Source organism: Vigna angularis, chromosome 7 (genome assembly GCF_016808095.1).
Source record: "Vigna angularis cultivar LongXiaoDou No.4 chromosome 7, ASM1680809v1, whole genome shotgun sequence".
NCBI lineage: Eukaryota > Viridiplantae > Streptophyta > Magnoliopsida > Fabales > Fabaceae > Vigna > Vigna angularis.
In genome coordinates this window covers 20,053,513-20,057,061 of record NC_068976.1, presented here as the reverse complement: position 1 = coordinate 20,057,061, position 3,549 = coordinate 20,053,513, and the positions used below count along the sequence as shown (strand labels likewise).

The 3,549-nt window shown below is 40.5% G+C and overlaps 1 protein-coding gene across 1 annotated transcript; it reads left to right on the top strand.

The window, feature by feature from the left end:
• Window positions 1–1,013: 1,013 nt before the first annotated feature.
• Window positions 1,014–3,062, top strand: LOC108337055 (glucan endo-1,3-beta-glucosidase 12). The gene is made up of 3 exons (XM_017573492.2): window positions 1,014–1,188; window positions 1,465–2,769; window positions 2,898–3,062. The coding sequence occupies exons 1-3, from the start codon at window positions 1,128–1,130 to the stop codon at window positions 2,930–2,932; spliced, it is 1,401 nt and encodes a 466-aa protein (XP_017428981.1). The 5' UTR covers window positions 1,014–1,127; the 3' UTR covers window positions 2,933–3,062.
• The last annotated feature ends 487 nt before the right edge of the window (window positions 3,063–3,549 follow it).

The window sequence follows — 3,549 nt, the reverse complement described above, 5'->3', positions numbered from 1 at the left end:
TTTTTACTATATTAAAAAATAAACCTTAAAGTTAATTTAATCTTATTTAAGAAAAGATTTGTATTTTATTATAAATTAATTTTATTCTAAAGTTGACGTGAAACTTCGTATCTAAGACTCTCGCCCAAGAGAAAAGAAACTTGAATACAAATTGTATCTATCCATTCTCATTTACCTCAGTTTCTTTCAGGCGCTATCTTAAAGCATTTAGATATGTGGGGATAGTTGTGAACAGAGAAACGGTATTTGAAAGAAAACCTAAATTTAGTAGTCGACGTTTGGCTACCTAATTTCAAAAGAAATTATCATGGAGCTTCAGATTTTTTGGTGTGGTAAACTAGCGACCATAATTAAAAAAAAAACAAAACAAAACAAAAAACATGCACTGTTCCTGATAACCCTGACATTGGTTGCAACACCAGAAAAAAGAAAATAGAAAATAGAAAATAGAAAATGGAAAACTCAAGTGGTTAAAAGAATAGTACGACACTGCGATGATGATGCCTACTATTCATGACCACGAACGGATGAAATCTTATTTACACAGTAATGAATTAATGGATTCCAACTCCTGTTTTTGCAGTTTTCCCAGAAGAAACAAACCAAGCACAAGTCACCAAATCAAGCATCGCTGGATGGCAGATTCAAACGTTCAAATTTGAGCAGAATGATTGAAACTGGCCCTGCTTCCGTAAATTCATTATTGTCTCTAAATAACCCAATCAAAACATGTACCTCCACTCTCCCGTTTCGTTTTTCATTCGTGACGTGTTCCTGTCGACAACGTTGTCCCATACACGTGGCGACAACATTGTCCCGTACACGTGGCGACAACATAGGCCACTACAAGATCCAACGGACACCTGAACTAACATTTTCTAATCTTCGGTCTTAGTGCTGGTAAAATTTTCTAACCTAACATGAGCGGTTGCGAGATTGTGAATTGGTGGGTGGGTCTCCAACACGGGTCCCACACGGTTTAAAAGTGAGAGCTCTTTTCCCTCAACCCATCAACAACTCCACCACTCCACTATAAAATCCATACACTCCCTTCTCAACCAAAATAACTGCAACTTTTTTCTTTCAATATCATCATCTACAAGCTCTGCTTCTCTCAGAATCAGAGCATGGCTACTCTTGCATTTTCCTTCTTCTTCCTTCTCATCTCATTCTTTTCTTCATCATCAGGTAACAACATCTCTCACACCTTTTCTTCATGATCTCTCTGCAGTCTCAGTCTGTTCGTTTACAAAATTTACATTTAATTGCACACTTATTTTTACAGCTACTTTTTTTTTTCCGAATTTTAGTATATCAGAAACTTTTGTATATATCAGAGACGATGATTCAATAACGATACTAAAAAATGAAACAAGTAAAAAAAAAAAGTGCTTCTTAAGTTTTTGTTCGTTGACTGATTTATGGGCATGGCTATATTTTTTTTACCGTTACTCCCATTCTCAGAAGCGGGGTCCGTAGGAGTAAACTATGGAAGGTTGGCGAACGACCTTCCTACACCGGCGAAGGTGGTGGAGCTTCTAAAGAGTCAGGGGTTGAGCCGTGTGAAGCTGTACGACACCGACGCCACCGTGTTAACGGCGTTTGCTAACTCGGGAATCAAGGTGACGGTTGCCATGCCAAACGAGCTTCTCTCGAACGCCGCGGCGGATCAGTCCTTCACCGATGCATGGGTGAATGATAACATCTCCAAATACTACCCCGCCACGCAAATCGAAGCCGTCGCTGTGGGCAACGAAGTGTTTGTTGACCCCAATAACACGACCAAGTTTCTCGTAGAGGCAATGAAGAACGTGTTAGCTTCCTTAACCAAGTACAACCTCAACACCAACATCAAAATCTCCTCTCCCATCGCACTCTCCGCTCTCCAAAGCTCCTTCCCCGCATCATCCGGTTCCTTCAAAGCCGAACTGGTCGAACCGGTTATTAAACCCATGCTCGACCTCCTCCGCCAAACCGGTTCCCCTCTCATGGTGAACGCCTACCCCTTTTTCGCGTACTCAGCAAACGCTGATAAAATTTCCTTGGACTACGCGCTTTTCAAGGAGAACGCCGGCGTGGTTGATTCTGGTAACGGTTTAAAATACACCAACCTTTTCGACGCCCAAATCGACGCTGTTTTCGCTGCCATGTCAGCGCTTCAATACAACGACGTTAAGATCACAGTTTCCGAGACGGGTTGGCCTTCGGCGGGAGACTCGAATGAAATTGGAGCGGGTCCAGAGAATGCGGCTGCGTATAACGGGAACTTGGTTCGGCGCGTGTTGGGCCAGAACGGGACCCCCTTGAAGCCCAGTGAGTCCGTCGACGTTTTTCTCTTCGCGCTTTTCAACGAGAATCAGAAAACAGGGCCTACGTCCGAAAAAAATTACGGATTGTTTTACCCAAACGAGAAGAAGGTTTACGATATTCCACTGACGGCGGAGGGTGTAAAGAACGTGCCGTCGTCAGGCGTGGGGAAGAACCAGGTTCCGGCGAGTGGGGACGTATCGACGACGTCGCATCAGGGTCAGACCTGGTGCGTGGCGAATGGCGGTTCTTCCGAGAAGAAGCTTCAGAACGGTCTTAACTACGCTTGTGGAGAGGGTGGAGCTGATTGCACTCCCATTCAACCAAATGCCACGTGTTATAATCCTAACACGTTGGAAGCCCATGCTTCTTACGCTTTCAACAGTTACTATCAGAAGAAAGCACGTGCCGCTGGCACCTGCGATTTTGGTGGAACCGCCTATGTTGTCACACAGCCTCCTAGTAAGTATTTCTATCATCAACTGTCATTTTTTCAGTTTGAAGAATCTTAAGAAAAAAAGGTTTTTAGGAAAATATTTTTTGATGCATGAATTTTTGTTGAAACCGTGTTTGGTGAATTTGTGTTGCAGAGTATGGGAGCTGCGAATTTCCCACTGGATACTGAATGAAGAGAGATGGAGTGGGTGAAGCCTTTTTCATTTGGCAGTTTTTTCTTGTATTCTTCCATTCATTACATGTAAACAGGTTTTGATTAACCTGTCTTACCTACTAATAAAGTTTTGTATTTATTATTACTTTCTGGTCACTGATTTCTTTCACCTATTTATTTGTAATTATATCTTTTTATTTTTAATGTAGAAAAATATATTAATATTTTCACGACTTATATCTCATGCTCTCTTTCAAACACTTGTTTATTATATAAAAATTTAGTGAATATTCATGTTAACATATTTTAGCTCAATTATTTTATTTTTTTCATGCCAACACCAATCCATATATATTTTAAGTTAATATATAAAAACACATTGATTAAAATAATGAACGAAATTTCGGCCTCGTCTCAGCATATTAAGGATACGTGAATTTTGAGTCCATCTTTTGATCCAAGGTAATCAATAATGGGCTAAGTTTATGAGGGCCCACTTCTCTCGGCCTTCTGTAAGGTATACAAAATCTAAAATGACCCTAAACCTCCTAGTGAGGCCCAAGTCATACTATATAATCTTATTTTTTTGGCGCAACAATTTATTTTAACGTAATATTTTTACTAAATATAAG